The sequence below is a fragment of the Peromyscus eremicus genome, chromosome 20, assembly GCF_949786415.1.
Source record: "Peromyscus eremicus chromosome 20, PerEre_H2_v1, whole genome shotgun sequence".
NCBI classification, from domain to species: domain Eukaryota; kingdom Metazoa; phylum Chordata; class Mammalia; order Rodentia; family Cricetidae; genus Peromyscus; species Peromyscus eremicus.
Window position 1 is genome coordinate 56,621,815 of NC_081436.1, and position 26,077 is coordinate 56,647,891.

Here is a 26,077-nt window from a genome sequence, read left to right on the forward strand (position 1 = left end):
GTAGTGTGTGCTTTTATTTGGTTACAGTTTGGTGTGGAGTTTTTGTTGTTGTTGCTTGCCTTCTTTCCTTCCTTCCTTCCTTCCTTCCTTCCTTCCTTCCTTCCTTCCTTCCTTCCTTCCTTCATGTTTTGTTTTCTTTGTTTGGTTGTTACATTGGGTTTTTGTTTGTTTTTTGAGGAAAAACTTAAAGATGGATGGGTAAGGAAGGGAAATAGGATGTGGAAGGATTTGGGGGAGGGGAAAATATGATCAAAATACAGTTAAATTTAAAAATTGTTTTTATTAATAAAAATATAATAAAAATAAAGCCCTTTCATGAGTATCATATTTTTATCAGATTAGAGATTGAAAGAAATAGGAAAACTTGATGCAATGTATGATGTAAGATGAGAGTCTAACTTGGAAAAAATGATATGAAGGACTATAAGGGACATTATTAGAATAATTAATAATGACAGTGGATTAGAACATAATACATCAAAGACGTCCAAAAGACAAATGCTTTTGAAAATACATATTGAATCCTGAAAACTTGAAAAAGGAACTAATGTTTGCAAGTATGTAAATGATTCAGAAAAAAAGCTTATGAATGTTTGACTGTACATTTATGTGGTCTTGTATATTTGTATTATTACATATGCCTATTCAAATTCATGTATAGGAATACTTTTTGAGAGTCATCAAATACTATTAATAGTTTTCCATTAATGTATATAGGCTACTTTTTTTGTTCCAAGGTTGGAGAGAGTAGAGGCAAGTCCGGTCACTGAGCAAGTTACTCCTAAGTCTGTTCTGTCCACACTTCCTCTTTGGTGCATCCTTAAAGTCCAGTTTGGGTCATTTGAACGGGTTCTGGGGCTTTTTAATTACATAGGTATGTTTTCTGTGTGACTTCAAAGGCCCCTTAGCCAGGATGGGCTCTGTCTTCAAAGACAGTGAAGAGAGTGGCCCATTTGCAGGAAATTGCATGGTTTGAGGGTGATTTTTGTTTTCTTTGAACTTGTCAAGTGGAGCTCCTTGCTTAAAAAGTGCTGGCCTTTTGCTGTTTGACCGAACAGTTAAAGACTTCTCATTTATAGTTTTGGAGATTTCTCTTTAACTTCTGCCAGAAGAAACCTGTAACTCAGTTTCCCTAATTATGCTCTTTGATGTAACAGCAGTTTTATTTGGAAGTGTTGGTGGGAGTCATTTTTAACAGTTTTCATGATGTTTTAATGCATTTTCTTTCTAGATGCTGTATACATTTTGCTTAGTGGGGAAACAAAAGCCATGGCTTTTGAAGTAAAAGGTGAGGGCTAGATTCAAGCTCTATGACCTCAGGAAGGCTTCTTAATCTGTTTATTCACCCATGTGCCTAGAGATTCAGAATGATAAGCATTATCTTCAGAAAATTGAGCATGTGGCTTGTCTGTCGTGAAGCGTGTTCTCTGGTGAGGTTTCTTTACTTTTGCCCCTCTGTCTTGTCTTTCTTCTTCTTCTTGATCTGAATTTACAGAATCATGTTAGAGTAGTTAGATTTCATTTTGGGTCCCTGGTGTGGATTACTGTGAAGTTAGCATATCCACCAATTAAAGCATATTAAAATGCTCTTATAAATAGTAAATGTAGGCCACTTTGTGCTTAAAAAATTGGGAACAAGATCTTTTTAAGTCTGGAGATTTAGTAGTGAATCCATCTGATGCTGGCATTCACAGGTGATTATTACCAGTGATGACCACACAATGTAGATGCACAGTGAAACACTATAGTATAAAAAGCTGAAAGTCTTAACTATTGCAAATCTTTGTCAAACTTAAGAGTTAGTGTTTTTCATTAAAGCTCAAAATTTTACAATAGAGCTAACAGGGGTGTATTCATTCTTACTTAAAAAAAAAAAAACCCAGTGGTGAGACCTGTGGAATTTTCCACCTCTAGATCACAGGGAGTCTGTAGTTGCTTTCTTTTTGTGGGTTTTATGTTTGACATCAAATAGGCCTTTTAATTTGCTTGCCTTTTATTGCTCTAAAAGTTAAGATGGTGTGAGCAGGAGGTGACAAATACTGTGTTTTCTAGAAAGTAGGTGGTGTGTATAGAGTTGTTGAATAGACTCTGTGTTATCCTCTTCCTCCTCTTCAAATTAATTTAACCTTGGCCTAGGTAGAAGGGAAGCTTTTGCATATTATATGGCAATTGTTATGGGCCAGACATGGACACATATGTTGTAGTGCTTAGGAAGAATGCAAAAACTGTTTTCACATAGTGTTGCTGTAAGAAGTATTTAAGTATTTTATGGAATACAAATTTGGGTTTGTGAGCATTTTGTTCTATTTAAATAATTGGATGACCTCCTTGTATAAACATGGAACCATGTGAAAGTGGTGATTTCACAATCTTCATCAATGTATATATTTAGATCTGCTCATGTTGGGGTTACCATGAGCACGACATTGTGTCTATATTTTGTCATGGGTCTTTTAAGTGTTTTGTTAAAGCTTAAGCCAAGTTTAAGCATGAGTAATTTGTACAACACAGCAGTTTCTAACTATGGCTTAGAGGGTCACACGCATTCTAACTTTACGATTTTCTTTTGGCATTAGAACAGTTTCATGGAATAAATTATTTTTTTTTCTTGTGGGTTCCAGCAGGTGGCTTATTTTATAAAGCATGCAATAGGATTCTTCCTTTGTTTTGAAAAGGACCAGTTTCCAGACTTCTTCTCTTGAAAAAATGAGCAGCACCAATCCAGCCTTTATGTTTCTTTACTTAATAATTAATGCTATGGGTATTCACAGCTGAAGAGATTATGATGTTGGTGGCCTGTTTTTCCTTTTTCTGTGTGTGTGTGTGTGTGTGTGTGTGTGTGTGTGTGTGTGTGCAAGCTTTAATAGTTTAGTTTGGAGTAAGTGTGTTCTTATCCTTCATGGCACATTTTTCATTATGTATCAGAATTAATATCCAGTGTATGGATATGCAGACAGCTTTTGTGTAAGGTAGCAAAGAAGAATAAAGCTTCTTAAGGCTTGGACTCCTAAATTGAGTTTTAGTTACAGAAGATTCTTAAATATTTGTGGGTACTGTAAATACTGAATTGAGAGGTTTTATTGTGTTCTCTGTCCCCTCATGTCTTGTCTTTTAACTTGAATTTTGATATTAACTTCTTGAAAAATGTTTCTGAAGTATTTCTTCTTGATTTATTTTATTGGCTTGTATTCATTATACACAGTGTTGGGTTTCATACAAACATTTCTTTTCAAGTATATCATGTATTCCTGTCATGGTCACCTCCTTCCAGTCCCTTCCTTTGGTATACCCCCTCAATTTCACTTTTATTGCTATGATAAAATATCCCAACAAAAGGCAACTTAGGAGAGAAAAGAGAAAAGGGTTTATTTCGGTTTGCAATTCTAGAACACAGTCCATCATGGTGGGGAAGTTAAGGCAGGAACTTCAAAAAGCTAGTCACATCACATCACATCCACAGCCAAGAGCCGAGAATAATGAATCCATATATGCTCACTTGCTTGCTTGCTTACTCAATGTTTGCTCAGCTCAGTGTTTGCACTGCTTTAGAGCTCAGATTCCGCTGTCTAGGGAATGGTACTTCCTGCAGGGAGCTGGGTCTTGATTCATTGGTTAACTTAAATAAGGCAATCTTAAATGGACCTGCCTGCAGTGCCATCCAATGCAGATAGTGCCACAATGAATGTGTCTTTCCAGGTGATTCTAGGTTGTGTCAAGTTGGCAATTAAAACTAACTTGTAGTTGAATGTTTTCTCCAGTCCTGACTGGCCTCATGGTCCCTCAGCTGCTTATAAAATAACCACTCAGAGGCTTAATAATTATTTACTAACTGTATGGCCTATGGCAAGCCTCTTGCTAGCTAGCTCTTATATCTTAAATTAATCCATTTCTATTAATCTGTGTTTTGCCACGAGTTCTGTGGCTTACCAGCCTGCTGGCATGTTGTTCCTTGGGCAGCAAGCTGGTGCCTCTCTTTGTCCTTCCTTTCTCTCTCCTTGGATTTCCCACCTGCCTCTAAGCTTCCTTGCCATAGACCAGAGCACGTTATTTATTAACCAATGGGAACTACATATGTTTACAGCATACAGAAAGATATCCCCCAGCACTAACTGTTGTGAATGTGTATGTGTATGCACACAAAATGTCTTTATATATCTATAGACGAATTCCAGGACCCACAAATGAGAGAAATATGCAATATTTATGTTTTTGCATTTGGTTTTATTTTTGCTTAATATGATCTCCAGCTGCATACATTTTAAAACAAATGGCACAATTTAATTTAATTTTTTTTTTTCGAGACAGGGTTTCTCTGTGTAGCTTTGTGCCTTTCCTGGAACTCACTTGGTAGCCCAGGCTAGCCTCGAACTCACAGAGATCCACCTGGCTCTGCCTCTCGAGTGCTGGGATTAAAGGCGTGCGCCACCACCGCCCGGCTTAATTTTATTTTTATGTTGTGTTTATACCGTGTTTTATTTACCTGTTCTTCTGTTTATGGACACTTGCATTTCTAAATCCTATTTGCTTCAGTTGAGTACATACATACTAATTGTGGTCTTTATTCTGGGGAAGCTGCAATATAAATGAATGGTGCTGAGTTCATGAGTGCATAAATCTGTCACACCAAAGCACTTATTTCAGCTTCTCTGAAATTTTGATTCTTGAGGATCAGGATCTAATTGGCACAGATGAAGTACTTGAAGTGCTGTGTGTTGTCAACCAAGGGTTTTGTTTTTTTTTTTGATGCTTGTTTGCATTTCTGGGGCTCCTGACACAATATAGGCTACTCTCCTTTGCTTCAGGTTGTTTAATTTTTTTTAAAATACATCGAAGGAATGTTGCTGTTTCTTAAGTTGGAATGGATTGGACCAAAGTTACTTATGCTCTGACAAAGGTTGGCATAGTCTTTCCATCTCTCCCAGTCTTGGAGCTTGTCCTGAATGTTAATGAAGTCTGTTAGTTGTAAAGTTAGAAGGAGAATGTGTTAACCACATTCTGGCAGGTCTGTTCTACCCTTAAACAGAGCCATGTAAGACAGCATCTTCAATTTGCCCCATTGTTTTCCCTAGACTTGCAGTTACTGAGTGCTCTGAGCTTCTCTGGGACGTCTTAGCTGATTTGCACTGAAGCATTAGTAACACATGCTTCTTGAAGACCTTCTGTTTCCCAGAGGTGTATAAAAACATCTTCTGTGATGACCAGTCCTGTAGACATAGTTAATCATGGTCATAAATGTTCTCCTGCAGTGCCAATTTATGAAGCTTATAGCTGGAATAGTGCTGGTGCTGGAGAGTGATTAGGGGCTTATAATTGGAGTAATTTATGTTTTGGAAGATATTAGCACTTCATGTGTTTAAGTAGATTTGTAACTCTTAAATCCTTTCATAATTTAAAATCTACATTCTTCTAGTGTTAAATTTTTCTACAGTGACATATATTTTGTTAGAAGCAAAATGATATAATTTAAGGCCTTTAATTTTGCTGTAATTAAGAATATTGATTTCTGAGAAGGGTGTGGTAGCATATGCCCATAACTTAGCACTTAGGGAGATAGTCAGGTGTCAAGCCTAGGCTATAGAATGAGGTGATCTCAAAAAGCTAAAATCAAAACAAACAAAAAATAGAAAAAGCATTCATTTCTGTAAAAAGTTCCATATTTTAAGGGCTTATACATTTCATAAATACTATTTTCTGAATGAATACTTCTAGGGATAAGCACAATGCAAGCTTTAATTAATAACTGACATAGTTTAAGTAGATAAAATAGACTTTTCAAACAATACCATTTCTGGCTTACCAGTGGACATTGATTTCTCAAAGCTAATACTTGGGTGTGAAGTCACACCTTTGTAAATGTTATTTTATTTAACTCTTTTTGTTGTTGGCTTGTTTTTCCTTTATTTATTTATTGTATTGAAAGTAGATTTTTTTCAAAAATACAATTTATTCTGATTACAGTTTCTCTTCCCTTGATTCTTCCCAGATCTTTGCTACCTCCCCAGCAGCCCAAATAAATATACACCCCTTATTTTTCTCTCTCATTAGAAAACAAGCAGGCATAAAAAATAATTAAATAAAAAAGATAAAAGAAAACCAAAAAACTAGAATAGGACAAAACAAACAAGCAAATAAACAAAAAAAGAGCCAAAGAAAAGCACAAGAAATACATATAGATGAACACACACACACACATTTTCATACATAGGAATCTCATAAAAACCAGAAACCACAATATATAAGCAAAAGACTTGTTAAGGCTGAAAATAAATAAATAAATTTTTTTAAAAAAAGTTCAGATAAAGTATTATGAGAAAAACAAAACAAAACAGAAAAAAAAAACCCTCCAAAAGTACCACTGATTTCATTTTGTGTTGACCATCTACTGCTGGGCGTGGGGCCTGCCCTTAAGTCTGGTTTGTGTACCCAGTGAGACTCCGTTAGAGAAAACTAGTTTTTCCTTTGTTAGTGGCTATCAGTTGGAGTTAGTGGATTGTGTCCGCTTCCCCACTCAGCACTGGGACTCATTGGGTGTAAGCCTTATTTTAAAAGATATTGTTGAAGGACTTGTGGTGAGAAAGAAACAGAAATCCTGAGAAAATATTGTTTACCTCTAGAGAAGTGGTCCTCAATCTGTGAGTCGAGACTCCCAGGTTGAATGACTCTTTCACCAGGGTCACATATCAGATATCCTTCATATCAGATATTTCTACAATGATTCATAACAGTAGCAAAATTACAGTTATGAAGTAGCAACAAAATAATTGTATGGTTGGGGGTCACCACAACATGAGGAACAGTGTTAAAGGATTAAAGCATTAGAAAGGCTGAGAACCACTGCTGTAGAAGTTCAAAAATCTTGGAAGTTTTTGCACAAGATTTCTCCCCTTGATTATTCAATTTCTTCTATAATAAATTTATGTTTATTTTATCTCCTAAAATGATAATGGATGGCATTTAGTAGTGTATATCTAAATTTTAATACATTTCAGATTTCAACTATTTTAAACATAGGCTTATGTGATTCTAATGTAAACATCCAGTATTAAAATTTGTTTCTGTATTAATAATTGCATTCCATGTTTTATGGTGAAATTTTTGAAAATACTTAGTTTCATGTAAAATAGCAAAGTATATAGATAGTATTTATTTAAATCAAATCTTAGGTGTCTCATGGCCTTGTTGCTGCCTTGAGCTGCTATGTGGTGCTCTCCACAGCTGCTGGCTTTTCATAGCGCTGTTGTCAAGCTCATGTGCACAAATTAGGTTGTATTGGATTTCATGCAAATTATTGGGGCCACAGATTTATTTTTAAGATACACCTTGAATCTGTGACTGGGTATGCACATTAGCAATTTTATGCTTAACTGCATTAATAAAGTCACATTGACTGTTTGGTTTAAAAATTTGCGTAGTTGATAATATTACTTAATCAGCAAATAAGACGTGAGGTTGAAGTGCTAACAGGCTGTTGTTGAGTCCCTCATTTTCTAAAGAGATGTCCTCCCCTTTGTCAAGAATGGGTGCCTTTACCTAGAAGGAATTTAGACCTCCTCTTGTTTGGCAGGGGCTAACTCCAGAAATAGGGGAGCATTTAAAAAAAGTGTCAAGAATATATTGGAAACAGATGGCTACTCAACACCTACATATGAGATGAAAATATGGATAACTAGCTATATTTAACACATGATCAAGATTAATAAAAAAAAAAGCCAGACCTAGTTTGCAATTTCAAAAGAACTCAATAGGATAAACAGAATTATGAACAAGGTCTAACTCTGTTGCCTTTTCTCATGTGTACTAGGAATGTGGTGTTGCTCCTTGGTCCAAGTTTATCAAGATGTGTTTGGCCTCATGCAGAATCACCATTCCATTTTCCAGTGTTTTCCATGTTTCATGCAATGAGCTTTATCTTTCCAGTCTTGGGTGGGTCTAGATTTGGACACATGTTTTGGTTGGAAGTATGAGGCTCTGGATCTCAGCAGGCTTCGAGGTTGGAGAAGTTGAAGCTTACAGAAAAAAAACAAATAAACATGGTCATCAAAGCTGGGAATTAAGAACTGTTTATCCACCTGCACACTTGAATTAAATCTCACTGCAATAGGCAGAGCCATTTGACTTACGACCTTGATAAAATAGTCGTGTCTAAGTATCTGTTTTGCTCGTGTTTGGATACAGAGTTAGGATAGTTACCGTATAGAATAGGTGGAAGTGTTCTGGTTGAATTGTTCCTGAGGTGTTGATTTATAATGCAGAGAAGTCTACGGGGATAACTGACATGGAATGAAGGGCAATTAAACTGAAAATCTATTTGAGGATTGGGCAAGTAGCTTCAACTTGCAGAACTGACTTTTGCTCTTGTCCTTTGGTACTGAGCAAGACTGAAAGAACTGTTAACAGAGCACTTAGGGTTGGGTGTGGCACATCACTCCTGCTTTAAGAGAATTCCTTCTTGGTCAGGTTATAAAGATAGCGAAGATATAGACTATGGTAAGGATTCCCTAATTCATTTTTATTGTTTAAGTCTGTCAAGGTTCAAGTAACTGAAGCAATGTGTCCTAACAGTTTTAAGAATACCTTAAAAAAAATAAATGCAGGACAGAATTTGTTGACTCTGAAATCCTTGTGGTCAAGATGAAAGTAGCCTCCTGATACATAAATACAAAACAAAAAGAGCCTTTAATTTGTGTTGATTCCCTTGGTGCTGTAATTCCCTTTCCTCTGTACTTCTTACTATGGAGTATGATTTGTGATGATAAAGTGTGCTTGGTTTGACCTTTGAACTCAAAGCAAGTATAGCTTCCCTTGAGTTGTGATCACCGCGGGTTAGAAAACCTCCTGAAACATTCTTCCACGAGGACAAACCTTTCAAATTCTCTTCTGCCTTCAAAGCTAGCTTTGAGATCTGAATAACCTTTTTCAAATCTGTAATTAACTCCCAACAGCAGAAGATAGGCAGCACACGCCTTCCACCGGTTGCAGAGGACTTTGTGCTGGGCTCTGGAGGCGGCCTCTGCCAGCAGCTCCTGTTCCTGCTTTAGTCTCCTGGCTGTGCACACAAGAGTTCTTAAATGCCAGTCCACAGGGTGCTGTGCTCTAGGTGGATATCATTCTAGGGCCACTCTGAAAATGAGACAGCTGGCTTTTCCCATCTGATTTTTCTATGCCACGGCAGCATCTACATTCCATTTCTCTTTCTGTTCCCCAGCTATCTGGACTCTATTACCTCCATAGTTTTTCTTTATTACGTGGAAATGTTCAACTGGATCAACGTTTGCCAAAACTCATACTTGCTCAGGACACCAAGAACAATATTAGAACAAATCCTTTTCCAAAGGTAACTGGGAATGTAGAGAAGCTATATGGAACTGCTTTATGAAAAGAAAATAGTTTCCAGCAGAAATACTATAGAGTTTATATAAGTGGTAAAATTCACTTAGCAATATAATACAGAGTGAAGGAAGAAAAAATCAGCCCATAGTTGGGCTCCATAAGTGTTCAAAAGAGAAATAATAAAGGCCCAAGTGAAGAGATTAGTGGAACTGATAAGAAAGAAGAATAGAATATGTGTGTAGCAGAGGTTGTAAGATTATTATAGAAGTAAGAGAAGGAAGACAACCTTTGCAGCCCAAGCTTTTGGAGTTAGAAAAGGTAAAGAGAGCGTGTTGATTGGATGTGGCTCACATTACTTTTGCTTCAGGAGAATTCCTCATGTGGGGGTTATAAAGATATGTAAGATCTGGAGTGAGAGAAGTATTCCCTAATTCTGTTCATTGTTTAAGTCCATCAAAGTTCAGAAACTACAAAGGAGGTTTTAAGTAGAAGGGTAGAAATGATTGTGGTCTTCAGAAGGAGTATTCTTGAAGATAACTGAGTGAAGTTTGGGGTAAGTAGAGGCAGCAGGTAAAACTGCTTCCAGGAAATAGTATTACAGATGCTGATCTGGATGATTGCTTTGGAAAGCTTATACAGCTTTTTACCCAAAGGGAAACATTATGGCCCATCATATGTAGTATCACATTTATGAAAAATTATGAATCATATATTGAATGTATTTATATGTATTTATATGAACATGGAAGAACATCTAGAAAAGCCTTCACCCAATTTTATTACTTATAGCTAAAAAGATTTTTTTTCAGATGAATTTTTTTTTCACCCAACCTATGATTGGTCCCTATAATACCAGATTTACAGAATTAAGGCTGTAAGTTGAAAATTATTTGAAACACGTAATTTTGTAAACAAAAAGAATGTCCTTGGGACAGATGTCTGGGAGCCCAGTTGCTAGGAGGGAATCTTATGGAACTAAACCCTGTACAGATCTGCCACAGTTATTAATGTATTGGAACATGAGTCATTCAACATAAAGGAGTGGTCTGGGTTACACTGGGTACAGTACTCAGTGTTGTGTATCTGCCCATATGAATATGTGTTCCATAGTACTGCAGTAAAGATTGTATGTTCAGCAAAAAGGAACATACTCAAGGATAAAAGATTCAATACCGGATTATGTCGTTTCCAAATTTTATACCATGTGTACAAAGAATCTTTTGTATTTTTTTAAAATTACCATTTTTTAATTAGGAATGACAAACTTATGAGGATATATGGAATTTTAGGTTCTATTTCTATACCTAATCCTATCCCCACTTTATCTCCTAAATAGAATATTTCTGTTGTTTATTTAAAAAGCATAGAAAAGCCAGGCTTGATGGCATACCCTTTTAATCCTAGCACTTAGGAGGTAGAGGCAGGTGAATGTGTGAGTTGCAGGCCAGCCAGGGATTTATAATGAGATCCTATGTTATCATATATAAAAACTGGGAGAGTAGAGGGAGGGAAAACCATAATCAGGATATATTATGTGAGAAAAAAACTATTTTCAATAAAAGGAAAAATTATACAAGAAAGTAAGGTAAGAATATCTTACAGGTGAACATCTAATTCCTAGAATTTTGAAAGGAGAATGGGATCTTAAGTAATTGTATCATAAAGTTTTTGTATAGCCTTTTAATTTATCTTATAATTTACATATGGATAATGCACATTAATTAAGATGCAAAAATATATGCTATACTTATATAGTCATATGAACTTTGTAAATAAACAGCTGTATAATAAATCCCCTGAAGATAGAGAACAATAATATAACCTTATAGTGGGCTGCTATTCCCTGCTAAATTCGTGTCCACCTAGGGCTTTAGAATGTGATCTTAGTTGAAAATAAGGTCATGGCAGATGTGAAGGATATGAAAAATAAGCATATTATGTGAGATTATAAATGCAGGAGAGTATCTACAGGAGGCAGAATAAAGGCATGAAGGTATTGGAGCAGCCAGCCAGGAGAAGACTAAGTCAGAGACTAGTTACACAACCAGGAAATGCTTGGGGCCACCAGCAGCCCAGAGAAGGAAGGAAGGACTGTCCCAAGAATTCAGAAGTGAACTCTGCTCCAGCTTAACATCAGGGCCCCCATCATCACCACATGGAATGGGTTCCTGTCACCTAAACTATGTTGTGGTATCTGTCACAGTGCTCCATAGAAACTAACTCTAGAAATAGAACTGCTTCTAGGTCAGCGCTCTACCTTCAGAGGCCCATGGTGTTCTTATTTCTACCCCATAGAGCATCTTTATGGATTTTCCAGAACATTCCTTTTTCCTGTGTGTCTTGATTCTTTCATCAACATACAGTATATTAATTTTGTTCCTGTTATGGCTGTGTTTTGAGAATTTTGTGTTCTAAAATCCTGTCTTCGTTATAGTTTTTATTTAATATGTTCTTTGACAGTTTCATGCTTGTATATGATGCCTTCTGATTATTCTTCCCCTCTCCCACTGTTTCTGTTTCCCTCCTACCTGCCTTTTCTACAAATCTCTAAGTGTTTTTATTGTTGAGTTAAATTCATAGTGTGAATATCTCACAGTATGTCCATTTCATTCTTGTCTATCTGGGTTCTTTCTTCCTGATAATATTATATACATTTATTTTGTCTTTTTATTGGTTGAGCAATTCCATGACTTACACTATTTTGGTAAATACCTTAAAGTTATAGCGAATACATTTTAACTTAAAATTGAATTTATTGGTATTTCTAATTGATAATGAAGGTTTAATTTTGGATTCTCTTCAAGTCTTGTGTTAATTTTAAATTTAAATATTTGTTTTTAAGCTCTAAAAATGAAAATATTGTATTTTTCTTATACTCTTAAAATTTAAATGCTTGTTTCCCCCAGGGTAAGGATATTTGTTTATATTTCTATGTGCGCAAAGCATAGACTTCTTTTGAATAGGGTTTTTTTTTTTTTTGAGGACTTCATACATGACCACTGCATCTGTATAACTCTTTCCCTCACTTTCTATGCTCTAGTTCCTCTTATGGCGAGAAGTCCAAGGAGTCTGTTTAAAGGGCAAAGGAATTTATTAAGGGGAAAACTCACTGTACAGAACAGGATAGTCATGGGTACTTGGAACACTGTTACGGCCGCCTGAGTCAGTCCCTTATCTCAAACCATGCGGGAGCAAGAGAGGAGACTGCCTACGTGCATCTCAGGTCTTAAGGGTGGCCAAGGAACATGACCCAGGGGCATATACTTCATGGTCATAGGCAGGTAGTGAAGTAACCTGCTGCATCTTTAGGGGTGATACTAAGGTCGTAGACAGAACAGCTACCCACTACATCCTCTTGTGTCCATCTTCCCAAGCTCACAATCTCTTCTTTAATTATTATTGCTAATGTACATTCACATGGTGTATATGTACCCAAATATATTTACATATCAACATATATTTAGATATCAACTGATATATATTACCTTCAGCATCCATTTGGCTTTGTTCATATGGATATGTGTCTAGGGCTGACCTCTTGGAATTGGACAACCTATGTGGGACTTTTTTCCCCTGGAGGCAATGAATCTCGCTCTCTCAGCACCTGCTGACTACATCACTCACCTAGGGGTGGGGCTATGTGGAATTTCCTCTGTCTATACTGGTATGTCAACTGGTGTCTTGATGGTGGTTTTATTCAGGCAACCATATTGTTCAGAATTCATTGATGAATTTTCTCTGTCATATATAGGGGATATGATCCACCAGCAGGCATCTTTGACCTCTGTCTCTTAGAATATTTCTTTCCTCTCTTTCATGATTTTTCCTGAGCCTTAAGTATAGGGGTTGTATTGTAGATGTATCAATTTAAGTTTCTCACTCCACAGCCGCTTAATCTCCACATTTTATTTTATAATTTAATTTAATTTTACATATCAGCCACAGATTCCCTTGGTCACGCCCCCAGCCCCCCCCCACCTTCCCCCCAGCTCACCCACCATTCCCATCTCCTCCAGGGCAAAGACTCCCCTGAGGATTGAGTTCAACCTGGTAGATTCAGTCCAGGCAGGTCCAGTCCTCTCCTCCCAGGCTGAGCCAAGTGTCCCTGTATAATCCACATTTTGACCAGTTGTAGATCTCCTTAATAGTCTTTAGCTGTTTCAAAAAGAAGCTTCTTTGATAAGGGGTAAGAGCTGTATGGATCTGTAGGTATGAGAATGAGTATTTAGAAAATAGTTAGAAATTAATATTGGTTTGGAAAGCTGACAGTAGCAGGTTCACCTCTTGTGTCTATAACCCAAGACTTCTTACGTTCATATTGGTATAGAGACCAAAAGTCTAACAATATTAATATTTAAATATTTTTGTCTTTTCTCTGTTACAGCTAGTTATGTATCAAATCCCATTTGCAAGGGTTGTTTGTCTTGTTCAAAGGACAATGGGTGTAGCCGATGTCAGCAGAAACTGTTCTTCTTCCTTCGAAGAGAAGGGATGCGCCAGTATGGAGAGTGCCTGCATTCCTGCCCATCAGGGTACTATGGACATCGAGCTCCAGATATGAACAGATGTGCAAGTGAGTATTTGACTTTTGTCCATCCTGTTTTACTGGATATACAATTCAGGTATTGTGCTAGGTTATTTTAGGGAAAATATATTTGTAACAATCTGTAGATATGAAACTAAAACTTCCAATAATGAATGGGGTGGGATAAGATAACTTCTACTTTGTATTTTATGTAGATGTGTACCATATAGTCACACACATTCTTTCAGTTATTTAGATTAACCATTTTTCATCACGTTGGCCTAAAATAATGCTTGCTAGATAGAGCTTTGTAAGGAGAAATTACGGCTTGCAAACAAAACAACCAACCAAAAAAAAAATTACAAAAGATTTTTAATATGCCTGGGAAATAATCTTTGATTTAACCTTAATTTTATAGTCCTTTTTCTCTTTTATTTTGGATTTATAATTCCTGCATTTGTTTGACCTACAACTAAATATAAACACACACGTACACTTATTTAAAGCATCATTACTGATGCAATTATGGTGTTTAGTGGATTTTTTTTTTTCCCTTCAAATGCATTCTAGTCAAGTAGCTGGGTGAACAGTTTGTACCAATTGCCAAGACAGAATTACTTAGGCTTAGATGAAGATTGGATATACCTTTGTTTCATGAAATTGTTTGTACTGTTAGAAGGGCATAACTCACAAGTATCAATACTTTGATGGAATCTTTAAGTATATCTTAAGTCTTTAAGGTGTGTGATATGATGAACCATAGGACAGGGGCTCCACCTGGAAGCGGTTTTCTGTTCTGACTGCCTCAGATCACCTCTGGTGGGATTTGAGTATCTGGTTATCCTGTGACTTTCGTACATTCGTTCGCTCTTTTCAGGGTGCAATGTGATAAATCTGGAAGTGGATAACTTAAAACATTTGTTCTAAATTCTATAGCTAGCATGGTATGAATTGTGTGTGAGCAACAGTCTGGCTGTACAATGCCCTACCCAACCTGGGATATTAGCCAGTGAAAAGTGATGCTGTTAGTAACTGTTTGAGGCTGTACACCATAATTTAGGATGTTCTTTGACACACTTATGTAAACAGTTATCTCTGGAGGAGTTTCTGCTGTGTTAGAAGGTTCCCTCAACTCCAGACAAGGGTTAACATGCACAGTTGACCATGCTGACCCTTTTTATAGGAAATGGAGAGTAATGATTATAAATCAGGTTTTGGAAAGAGAATTTACATGTGAGAGGGGACTTGCTATGGTTTTACTTTTTGTAAGTGAATGCAATCAATGCTGGAGACTACTGACCTAGAAGAAATCATTACTTATATGGTACAAGCGGGAAGTGCTTATTAGCAAAACTCTGTGAAACAAAGTGAAAGTAGAAAAATATTTACGTTGTTGTCCATGACGTCAGATCACTAGGGTGCTCCCATGCTATTGTCTTGTTTTCAGTCTTTGCCTATGCAGTGCTAATTTTTGTATAACATCTAGCAGATGAGAATAATATAAATTACAAAACTGGTGAGAGACAGGATTTGAGATTGTAGCCACTTTCCACTGAGATCACTGCTTGATCACAAATGATTAAACTTTAAACAGCAGTAGCTTGGAAAATCCTGTAAATGAAATTTGCCTTTTCATAATGCTGTTTTGTGAACAGTAATGATGCAGGCATAAAGTGATTATCTTCCAAACGAGCTCTTTGCTCTCTATGTTGGCTGAAGTTGGCTTCTTGGGATGTACCGTGAGAAGTCTGTAAAATTCATTCCTGCTCATGAGACTCACTTGAGTAGCTTACTGAAGAATACCATGAGCATACTAACAGGTATTATAAGCTTCTGTTGTGCCTGATATTATGCTACGTGATGTTCCTCTTTCTCATTTGTTAGTAAACTTATTTACACAAAAGCTCCAGGTTTATGCTGTTACACACTCCTTATTTAGAAAGCATAGAAATGCATTTTAATACAGTGCAACTGCAAACCCAAAGGTAAGACATTTCCCAAAGATCCCAAGAGCTAACACATTGTCTTCTGCCCTTGAGAGCATGGTTCTCTGCACAGTTTGTCTTCCCCTCCTTGCAAACGTGTCATATTTGTGACTTATTTTAACTTAACAAGTTTTTTTCATGCTTTTTAACATAGCTGTGTATGTTTTTCTAGGATTGATATACAGCCTTTAGCTAATTAACCTATTAGAAACTCACTTTTAACCTTTATCCAATTGCAAGTACTCTGAGGTATATTTGTTTAAAAATGCTTCCTTTTTCCGTTTCCATACATACTTTTATGTATTTGTCTGATTCGTCTTTGTAAGATGTACTTTTAGCTATAATACACATTTTTGAAATCTTTAGGCACATATTACCCTGGTCTTGTGGAAATTTATATGATGTATATGCAGGTGTCAGTTCATACCCAAACTAACAGAAGACATTTTCCCCTTGTACCTACCTGTAGCTGAAGTTTTCCTGGTCCTGCCTGGCCCACAGTCAGGACAAATCTCTCTCACCCGCCAGTCACACAGCCACTAGGACCCAAGCAAACACACAGAGACTTATATTACTTATAAACTGTATGGCCGTGGCAGGCTTCTTGCTATCTAGTTCTTATATCTTAAATTAACCCATTTCTACAAATCTATAAGTTGCCATGTGGATTATGGCTTACTGGTACCTTACATCTTGCTTCTCATGGCGGTGGCGGCTGGCAGCATCTCCTGACTCAGCCTTCTACCTCCTAGAATTCTCCTTTCTCCTTATCCTTCCTACACTATACTTCTTGCCTGGCTACTGGCCAATCAGCATTTTATCTATCAATCAATCAGAGCAACACATTCACAGCATCCCCAACAGTTCCCCTTTTCATTTTTTCAAAAGGGAAGGTTTTAACTTTAACATAGTAAAATTACATATAACAGAACAATTATCAAGCAAGAATTACAGTTACAATATTTAATCTATTTATAATATCTAATCTATTTGTATTTGGCAGAATTAAAGAAGATATTCTATCTATCCTATATTTGTGAGTCTAAGGTTTCATATCTAACTTATCTTTTATCATAACTAAGGAAATTATAACTATCTAGTCTTTAACTACATCAAAGACCTCAGAAGGATATACTATTAACCTGAGAAATGGGAGGAGGACACAAGCAACTTTGGGGAGTCTTGCGAGCGTAGACAGAGACAGCTACTAGCCTGGACAGTCATCCAAAGTTGCTCTGTAAATTTGGGGCATCTGTCTTCAGCCCACAGGCATAGTCTCTCAGTCACTTCTCTCTGTGTCCTGTTGAATGTCTGGCAGTTTCCTCTGCGAAGCAGGAACCTGAATGACCATTTCACCAAGCGAAGTTCAGTGGTCACCTTTCTATGGGTCCTGCATGTCCAGTCAATCAAGCAGTCCAGGCAAGAACAGTTTCTTGCCCAAATGGATGTTCTTGTCAAGAAGAAGATAAACTCCATATAAAGTGTCTTCAATGCCTATTCTCCTCTCTGAAGTAAATTGGTGCTGCCAGGAGCAGACATGTCTCACTGTCCAGAAAGTCTAAATTTTTAAAACATTTTAAATGCCATATTCTGTAGGTCTTTGAAGTGTTTGAAGATTACCTACCTAATTGAATTATATCTATGTATACCTAGAAAACTTAACATGACTATAAATTTGACTATCATAAAAGACTAATTATTAATCTGTATTTCTCAATTATCCATTACAATCTAAATGAGTTGCAAAAACATATCTTAAACAAGAGTAGAAATATACATACAGTATAACAAAATTAACTTTAAATTTGTATCAATAAACTAAAGTCTATACCAATATAAAACATTTTAAACAAGTTGCTCTTTAAAAGTAGGTTTAACAATCTACCCTTTTATCCTATCATATCTATATCCTATATTTCTATATCATATCCCCCTTTTTTCTTTTAGAAAGATATTGACTATGACCAATAACAATTTGTAAACAACAACCTAAACAAAGACAAACATCCATAATCTATTTTTTGGAAATGTGAGTATAATTTTCTAGGCTACTTCCTGCTGGATGAGGGCACTGTATTCTTATGGGAACCTAAAGAAAATTTTAGGATTATGGAGTAGTCCATGATGCTGTATTGTCTGAGCCAGTTGCCTTGAAACCATTCTGGATATTGGATCATCTGTGCCATGGTGTCATCAGAGACCTTTCAGGGGGTCTTGGCTCGTCAAACCTGATGTATCTTAATCTGGAACAAATCCATAGCCTCTTGTTTTCTGTGGAAACAAAAGCAGAGCCTCCTTTCCAAAGCAACATATCCTTAGATCCAAATTTTGAAGTCAAGGCACCTTTAAAATATACGTATTTGTTTTACCTGAGCAGTCTTTACAATCAAATGTCTTTCTGCAGTTAAACATTGCAAAGACAACACAATCCAGATTCTCTGTGTGATATCCATGTTTATGTAGCTTATTTTTATATTACTTTTACTTTTTTAAAAGACTTTATTTTTTAAAACTGTCTGTTTCTTTATATAACTGCATATATTACTTTCTTTTCTCTTCCAAGCCTATGTACATTTTTACACATATTGTAAACTGTTTAGAGGTTTATCCCATTTGAATCTGTCTTATTGTGAATCTGTTGCTTTAAACTATAGCATGCTCCACCCACTTCAGCTTCCCAACATGGTGGTGGTACGCTTACTGCCAGCTCTGGGAACCATGCTTCCACAGACTCTGGGAAGCAGTGGGTCTATGCTTCCATCCAGCAGCATGTAGCCCAGAAACCTCTATTTTTTTTTAAATGTATTAGCAAAGGCTAAATCCACCACACAGCAGCACCTAATGTGTGGCTTGGAGACACCTAGTTCCTGCCATTCTGCAGGTCAAGCAAGCACGCCAGGAACCTGCCATATAGTAGCTCAAGCATGCAGACTGTGGCTAACTAGAGAGACAACTAGGAAGCTGTTTTAGCTCTGTTTTAGAATCTTTTTTTAAAAAAAGATTTCTCAGGTTTTAGGTGGAAATTCTTGCCCCACATTTCTGGCACCATTTGTAGCTGAAGTTTTCCTGGTTCTGCCTGGCCCATGATCAGGACAAATCTCTCTTCACCCACCAGTCACGTAGCCACTAGGACCCAAGCAAACACACAGAGACTTATATTACTTATAAACTGTATGGCCGTGGCAGGCTTCTTGCTATCTAGTTCTTATATCTTAAATTAACCCATTTCTATAAATCTATAAGTTGCCACGTGGCTTGTGGCTTACTGGTACCTCACATCTTGCTTCTCATGGCGGTGGTGGCTGGCAGCGTCTCCTAACTCAGCCTTCCACCTCCCAGAGTTCTCCTCTCTCCTTATCCTGCCTACACTATACTTCCTTCCTGGCTACTGGCCAATCAGCGTTTTATTTATAAATCAATCAGAGCAACACATTCACAGCATCCCCAGCACCTACCTAGGTATTAATGAAAGTATGTGTAATGTGGTATTCTTGTTTTAATAGGATTTTACTGCAAATGAAGCTACACATTTGTTATTAGTATGAATACTGGCACTTAGTATATTTACCAGAAAATGTAAATTCTTTTTTCTCCTATTTTAATTTTTTTTTAAAAAAAATTAAGTGAAATATCATATTCAAATCAAACTCGACAAACAGTGAACATAGATTTACCACAAAGAGGAGTGGCACAGGTAATCAGGGAATTCAAAAAGAATGTTACCAGGCTCAGTCACAGTTCTCATTCAGTATTCTCTCTTCACTCATCCTAACCGCCATCCTGATTTGTAACAAACACACAGCTGTATTGAGGTTAGAATCTTCTGGTTTAGTTAAACCCACAGATAATCAAGTTGATTGTATGTCACATAAACACTGTTTATCGTTTAGCTCCTGTCCTGTGCCAGCATCTCTGATATGATACATTTTTCTTCTCAATTGTTTAGTAAATAGCGCAAAGCAGGTTGAATATTTCTATTTGCTGGATGAAGTTTCCTAAACTGGTTATAATACCCTTTCCAAAACGTAGAGGTGGGGTGTAGCAATGAAGGGACTGGTATATATGAAGATTATAAGTGTTTTCTGTATTTTTAGGATTGAGCATTATGAATAAAAAAGAAGATGAAAATATTAAGAAACTATCACCCATCCATAAATATAAGTGGTTTGGTACAGTTTTATTGTATAATAAGGAGTTATTCTGGGTAGGTTGATTAAGACTACACTATGACAGGATTGCCTTAGATAGGGTTTCCCTGTAGCCCAGGCTAGCCTGGAACTCATTGTATAACCTGGACTCACTTTTGACATTGTGGTAGGTCCTTCTACCTTAACTTATAACTGCTACCAATGCAGATGTTACAGGCATGAGCCACCTCATCTGACATAACAAATTGATCCAATTTAAGCAGCTCCTGGAAACCACTCACAGTCGATGTAGGATTTTTAGTAAGAAAGTGACAAACTTAAATTTCAGAAGCATTTTCAGTTTGACTGCATGAGGATGAGCTAACAGGTTCAACAGGGAAGGCAACGAGATCAGTGACGGAGGCAGAGAGATTGGAAGGGGGAGGCAGGCTCCTCAGGTTTCACCCGGCCCATTCATTTGTCTGGAATTTCACTGTTCCTTATCTGAACATTGATTTTCCTCCTTTGTCCCAGCCATAGTAACTTCTGTTGCTGCACTGTGATAAGCCACCATGACCACGGCAATGTAGAGAAGAAAGAGTTTATTGGAGGCTTGCTTAACAGTTTCAGAAGATGAGTGCACATGAACATCATGGTAGGGAGGCTGGCGACAGACAGGACTTGAATTTTGCCATCGAACAGGGAAACGTAGAGGGGCAGAAGCCACTCAAAGATACACAGTATGAAGCAGAAGCAGTAATGGGCTCTAGGATTGTCTCTGATCCTACTGCCCATGTTTGCTTAATTACATATGCAATTTGGAGAAAACAGTAACGAAGGAACTACACCACTGGCTAGGCCTTGAAAATGGTGAGTGGGACAGCTAATTCTTCACACACACCCATTCTTAATTAGTTCTTTGAGAATTTTGTACAATCCATTTTGATCACACTCAAACCAAACAGCACTTCTCCATGATCCACCCCCCTCCCTACCCACCCAGCCTTATGTTCTCCTTGTTTTTTTTTTTTTTTTTTTTTTTTTAAATCCACAGAGCACAATTTGCCTACTTGTATTGTATTTGATGTGTTGCCTTCCCCTGGAGCATGAACAATACACCAGGGGCCATACTCTCAAAGTACATAGTTTATCCCTCTCCCAGTAGCTATCAAGTACCATTAACTCCTAGGTAGGGGAGAGATGTCACATCTGTCTCCCTTCTTTATATGGACATATTTGTGTGGGTGTGTACACACATGCATGCCTGGGAGTGTGTGTATAGTTGATACTGGATGTTTTCCTCAATTACTATCTACTGTGGGTTTTGAGGCAGGATCTCTCCCAAATCTAGAATTAACCAGTTGTCTAGACTAACTGGCCAGTGAGATCCAGGGGTCATCCTGTCTCTGCCACCAGGGGCTGGGATTATAGGTATCACATAGCAGGTCTGGCTTTTAGGTGGGTGTTGGGAATCTAAAACTGTCTTTATGGTTGTGTGGCAGCATTTTACCTATGGGACCACTTTCCTAGCTCCTAATAAATTTCTTAAAATTAATAGCTGATTTTATTTATGTATTTAATTTTATGAAAAAGTTGTTTACTTACAATATATCCTAATCATAATTTTCCTCTCTACCAGCATGATCTGTTAAATATGTTATATAAAAGGTGGTAATATAAAAGCATCATGGGAGACACAATCTACTATGTGACAGCCCCTTTTCAATATCTTTTTTTCGTCTTTCACTGAGCTAGTAGAGACAATGATAATAACTTTATTTCTTTTCTTGATCACTTAATAGGAAGTAGTTTACAATATACCCTAAGTATTCATTTTATAGATCGAGTTAATATAAACATTAGCCATTCTTTTTTAATGCCAGAGCTAACAACAAGTAATAACAACCTATTTCAAATAGTCTTAAGGAGGGTGTTTTGTGAAAATAAAAATACTTTCACTGATAAATGCCTCCTGTGTGTGTGTGTGTGTGTGTGTGTGTGTGTGTGTGTGTGTTGTGTTACAGACATGCATAGCCCGTTCAAAGAAGGAAAAAGTATATTTAGACAAATTAAAAGAGAGAGAGAGGTAGATGGTAGATGATAGATAGATAGATAGATAGATAGACAGACAGACAGATATATAGGTGATAGGGATCTGGAAAAGTTTGGCTTACATTCTCCTTGTCTTCCTTTGTCTCTCCTGGTTCTTTTCCATTTCAACCTTCTGATTATGTTTCTCTCCTTCTCCTCCTGCTAACATATATAGATCTTACAGTTTATAGATGAAGTATGGCTCCCAAAGTGTCCCAGAAGTCAGCAGCAGGATACCCATCTTGTTTGAGAACTCTGATTCATAGTGGAATATTTTTTCATTGTGTTGTTCATTAAAAAATGAACATGAGCCAGACAGTGTTGGCACATGCCTTTAATCCCAGCCGTTGGGAAGCAGAAGCAGGAGGATCTCTGTGAAAACAGGCCAGCCTAGTCTATAGAGCAAGTTCCAGGTGTAGCTAGAGTTTTCCTGCCTGGCCCACAGTCAGGACAAATCTCTCTAACCTGCCAGTCCCACAGCCGCTCAGACCCAACCAAGTAAACACAGAGACTTATATTGGTTACAAACTGTATGGTCATGGCAGGCTTCTTGCTAACTGTTCTTACAGCTTAAATTAATCCATTTCTATAAATCTATACCTTGCCATGTGGCTCACCGGCATCTTCACATGCTGTTTCTCATCGCGGTGGCTGGCAGTGTCTCTGACTCAGCCTTCCACTTCCCAGCTTTATTCTCCTCCTTGTCCCGCCCACACTTCCTGCTTGGCCACTGGCCAAGCAGTGATTTATTTATTGACCAATCAGCAACACACTTGACATACAGACCATCCCACAGCATCCAGGACAGCTAGGATTGTTACACACAGAAACCCTGTCTCAAAAAACCAAAAAGAAGAACAATGACAATTATTGTGCACAATTATAAATCAAAGTATTAGGAAAACTTAAATGGTTTTCTAAAACAAACAGCCAGTGTGTTTCGAATTCCATTAAGTATTTCATGGCAGTCTTGCCAATGTGTTTCAAATTCCATGAAGGATTTCATGACAGTCTTATTTTCTAATGGTGGAAATCAATTTGTGGTAAATCACATTGAAAAGAACACTGTACTAGAAGGAATCCTGGGTTCTCAAGTGTGTTCTGCCAGTAACTAGCTTTGTAAGCTAGAACAGTTTACATAACACATTCTGGAATGAGAGCTGGCTCGTGCTCTCCTGAGCCTATCTATAAAACCATCACAGTAAAAGAATGAAATCTTTCGGTCGTTCCTCTTGAAGATATTCTTCTCATTGTGACTTATTGATCTTGAAGTCTAGTTGCTTCAGTGTTCAGTTTCTCTCTGTAACCCTCATATGCACATGGTTAATAGTTAAGGAATATGCATGAGTAAAAAGTGGGACAGGAGCTCTTCAGTGTACAATAACCTGATGTCTAAGTTGGAAATATTTTATAACCTAAATGGAACTAATTGTAACCAAAGCATGTGGGTGCATTTAGATAAACAAAGAGGATCCTGTTTCAGCATTTATTCTGAAATGGTAGAAATGGAATATCAACTGTGCTCACCCTTCAACAGACACATCTGTCATCATCGGTCATGTCAGCCCCCAGTGTCAGGGTAGACACCAAGAATACAGAGTGTGCTGCTGTGATCTCTTTATTTGATGGGATCGGGGGGCGGGGATGATGAAAGGTGTACATGAGCATGAGCCTAGAAACAGATAGGTGAGTCTAATAATAAAGATCTGCAGCCTGAAAACCAAGGGTTTAAGCTTGACTTTAGATATGAAGTGGAGCTACTAAAGGATTTACAATAGTTAGGGCCTGGAGAGATGGCTTGGCAATCAGGAAAGCTTGCTGCTTTTCCAGGGGACCCCACGTATGCCCCCAGCATTCATATTGAGTGGCTAACAGCTGGCACTAAATCTGGCCTCTAAGGCACCCATGCACGTGTGACACACACACACACACACACACACACACACACACACACACATATGCACATAAATAAAAATAAATCCTTTAAAAAAATTGAAATACTTGAAGTTGGCACAAAATTTGTATGGACTTACGGTGTATTATGTGATACATTAATATACATATACTTTATCTAATGTTTATCTCAGTGTGAGCATATTTATCCCATCAGTTATCTGTCATGTCATTGAGGTAAAAAAAAAAAAACCCAAAAAAGTCCTTTGTGTTCTATTACTTTTAAATATCATCTTATTACCACCCAGAATTACCTGGGAAGGGAGTATCAGTTGAGGAATTATTGATATCAGGCTCACCTATGGGTGAGTCTGTGGAGGACTGTCTCAGGTGTTAATTGGTCTAGGAGGACCCAGCCCACCGTGGGTAGAACCATTCCATGTACTGGGCTGAAGGAAGCTAAATGAGAGAAGCGAGCCAGAAGCCAAAAGTGGTGCACCCATTTCTCTCTGTTCTTGAATGTGGATGTGATGTGCTTTTTCTGCTTGAGTTTTCACATTAACTTCCCCATAAGGACAAACTGTAACCTTGAACTGTGAGCCAAAGGAACCCTTCCCTCACCTTCGTTACTTCCGTTAGAGCAGTTCTCACAGCAACAAGAAGGAACCTAGAATTCTTTCTCCTGGCTGTTTCAAATTATAATTATTATATAATCATTGTTTAAAGTTGTTGAGTCATATGAGAAAAATGTATGGCCTTGAAAGATCAAAGTGGTTCCCCTACCAGTATTAATTCTCTCATTGTGATGGGTAGCAGTGTGGCTAAGTTGTCCATAATTTAGTAGTAGGTTGTATCAGGGTTGGTTGTAGTCATTTGTTTGTGACAGCATCTCCCCACATGGCCCGATCTCGTCTCAGTTCTTGCAGTTCTCTTGCCTTAGCTTTCTGATTGCTGGTTTTCTAGGCAGCACCATGGGTGCATCGTCAGAGTTCTAATTAACAATTTCGCCTGCCATGTGAGTACTAGGAACTAAACTTGGGTCCACCTGAGGAGCAATCTCTCTGGCTCCAGCATTATTTATTTCAGAAGGCTCAAACTAACCTTGTGCTCTATGCTTCTCTGAAAAGTAAGGCATTGGCTGGAAATGCTTTAGTTTTTAAGGTGCTTGTGGAACTTCTCCTTTGCTGCTGAAGTTCTTAGAAAGTGGTCTAGGCCCTCTGGATAAGCGAGACAGTTGTTTAGCTCGAACTGTTTAGGGGTCCCCCAGGCAGTGGGATCAGGACCTGTCCCTAGTGCATGAGCCAGCTTTTTGGAGCCTAGTGCCTATGGTGAGACATTTTGCACAGCCTTGGTGCAGGGAGGAGGGGCTTGGACCTGCCTCAGCTGAATGTACCAGGCTCTGCTGACTCCCCATGGGAGACTTTGCCTTGGAGGAGGTGGGAATGGGGATGGATTGGAGGGGGAATGCTTGGAGGGTGGGAGGAGGGAGGACAGGGGAATCTGTGGTTGATATGTAAAATGAATAGAAAATCTCTTAATTAAAAAAAAAAAAGAAATGTGGTCACAGTATTGCCATGTACAGTGAAGGTACCAGAGGCCTCTACCAGCCAGCCTGAAGGTTGGCTTCTACTGCATGGCATGGTTAGAGGTTCTGTCTCTTTCTGTCACTGAACTGGATGGTTACACATAGCAAGGCCATCTTTAAACAGAGCTAGTTAAAAATGGCAGATGACAGAACTCGAAGTAAATGTTAATATTGGTTTCATTCGAACCATTTTGTTTTTGGATCCTCCCCCTTTTTTTTCAACCAGCTCTTTGATTCACATGCCAATGACACAGCAACCTGGGGATGAGAAACTTACTACAGCAGGATGATATGTCCCCTGTTAATGGCTGATCAGAAGTCATGCTCCCATGTGGAAATCACTAAATCCCTGTGTGTTTACACTGTTGGTCTATGTGTAGAGCCTATGGTGGATTTCAGACACCTTCTGAATCCCTAAGCTAAGATACTTCTCCTTGGTGTTCTCTAAGTCAGAACTCAGCAAAATTCAACCAAGGGCAAAATCCAGCCTGCCATCTTGTAGTGTCAGGGCCTTGGTCTAGGGATAACTCTCAGAATTTTA

The 26,077-nt window shown here is 37.8% G+C and overlaps 1 protein-coding gene across 1 annotated transcript in view; it reads left to right on the plus strand.

Annotated features, from left to right (window-relative positions):
- Positions 1–26,077, plus strand: part of Rspo2 (R-spondin 2) — a 162,313-nt gene that overhangs the window by 60,946 nt on the left and 75,290 nt on the right. Inside the window, exon 2 of the mRNA XM_059247597.1 lies at positions 13,715–13,903. Within this exon, the coding sequence (XP_059103580.1) occupies positions 13,715–13,903 (189 nt within the window). The remainder of the gene's footprint in view (positions 1–13,714; positions 13,904–26,077) is intronic.